Source organism: Merops nubicus, unplaced genomic scaffold, assembly GCF_000691845.1.
Source record: "Merops nubicus isolate BGI_N331 unplaced genomic scaffold, ASM69184v1 scaffold47052, whole genome shotgun sequence".
Taxonomy (NCBI): Eukaryota; Metazoa; Chordata; class Aves; order Coraciiformes; family Meropidae; genus Merops; species Merops nubicus.
Genome location: NW_008596468.1, coordinates 17,437 through 18,779, shown reverse-complemented (window position 1 = coordinate 18,779; position 1,343 = coordinate 17,437). Strand labels below are relative to the sequence as shown.

The following is a 1,343-nucleotide window of genomic DNA, read 5'->3' as shown; positions in this document are numbered from 1 at the left end:
TGATCCCTGAGGGACTCCACTCGTCAAGAAGACCCACATGGAGTTGCTGGTGCCCACCTGCTGCTGCAGGAGCAGCTTGGAGCCTGACTTCTGCCAGCTGCACCATCCAGAATTGGACACAAGGTCCTTGGGGACAAGCTGACTGTGAGTCAAAGATGAACCATGGCAGAGATGAAGGCCAAGCACATGAGGCCAAACTAGCATGAGTGCAGCCAGCAGGATGAGGGAAATTGTCCTCTCCCTTTGTTCAGGCATTTGTTAACCCCCATCTGGACTCTGTTCTGGGGTTCCCAGGACAGGACAGTGGCAGACTGGAGCAAGCCTGATGGATGCCACCAGTATGGTCTGGAGCACGGGACATGTAAGAAGCTGAGAGAAATGGGTCCAGGAGGAAGGAAGATGAAGGGGCAACTTATTGCTGTCTGCAGCTACCTAACGGGAGGGTGGGGAACAAGAGACAGCCTTTTGCAGGGGATGCACAGTCACAGAGCAGAAGACAATGGCGCAAGCTGCAGCTCATCTTCAGCATGAGCATGGTCAGATGCTGGAAGAGGGACCCAGCGAAGCTGTAGGTTCTCCATCCATGGAGCCACTCAAAGACAAACTGCACAAAGCCCTGAGCACCTGATTTAACCTTGAAAATCAGTCCTGCTTTGAGCAGCAGGTTGGACCAGACCCCTCTAGACTCTCCTTCTGACCTGATTTATCCCACGAGCCTACACTTGGAGAAAGCCACTGCCACCCAGAGCTGTCGGGTGGCCTCCCTGGCTACACGCCTTCATTTCGGGATAACGAGCTGCAGTTGTCAGGGAGGTTGCCAGGGAGGCTGACATCAGCCACCCCTTCCCCAGGGATTATTGTGCAGAGCAGCACCACCGGTTCCCGGTCTGCAAACCAGGCGGGAGGGCACCCAGAGGAAGGCCCGGAGCGTGTTTTGCGTCACTGGCACGGGTTGCCTAGCACCGCTGGGACCGTGGAGAGAGGCCACCAGCTCCGGGGCCTTGGTGGCTTTCTCACCCTGCGTGTCCTGTCTGGGAGCCAGCCATTGCTGAGGACCCAGCAGAGGGGATGGCAGCTCAGGCGGGACTGCTCAAGCTGCCCCTCATCCACGACGACCAGCTCACCCAGCGCATGCGGCTGCGATTCCAGAGCCTGCAGCAGAAGAACGTGAGACCCCAGGACGGGGAGAAGCTGCTGCGTCCCCACGAGCACGTCTACCGGGTGGATTTCACCCGGCAGCACAACCTGCGCTTCCTCCGCTGGGACGTCCGGCTGGAGAGACCTGGGAAGGTCACCGTGACCGGCACCTCCCAGCTCTGGACTCCTGACCTCACCCACCTGAT

At 58.6% G+C, this 1,343-nt stretch overlaps 1 protein-coding gene across 1 annotated transcript in view; it reads left to right on the top strand.

Annotated features, from left to right (window-relative positions):
* Positions 1–1,068: 1,068 nt before the first annotated feature.
* Positions 1,069–1,343, top strand: part of OMP (olfactory marker protein) — a 513-nt gene continuing 238 nt past the window's right edge. Inside the window, exon 1 of the mRNA XM_008936375.1 lies at positions 1,069–1,343. This exon is cut by the window's right edge and continues 238 nt beyond it. Within this exon, the coding sequence (XP_008934623.1) occupies positions 1,069–1,343 (275 nt within the window).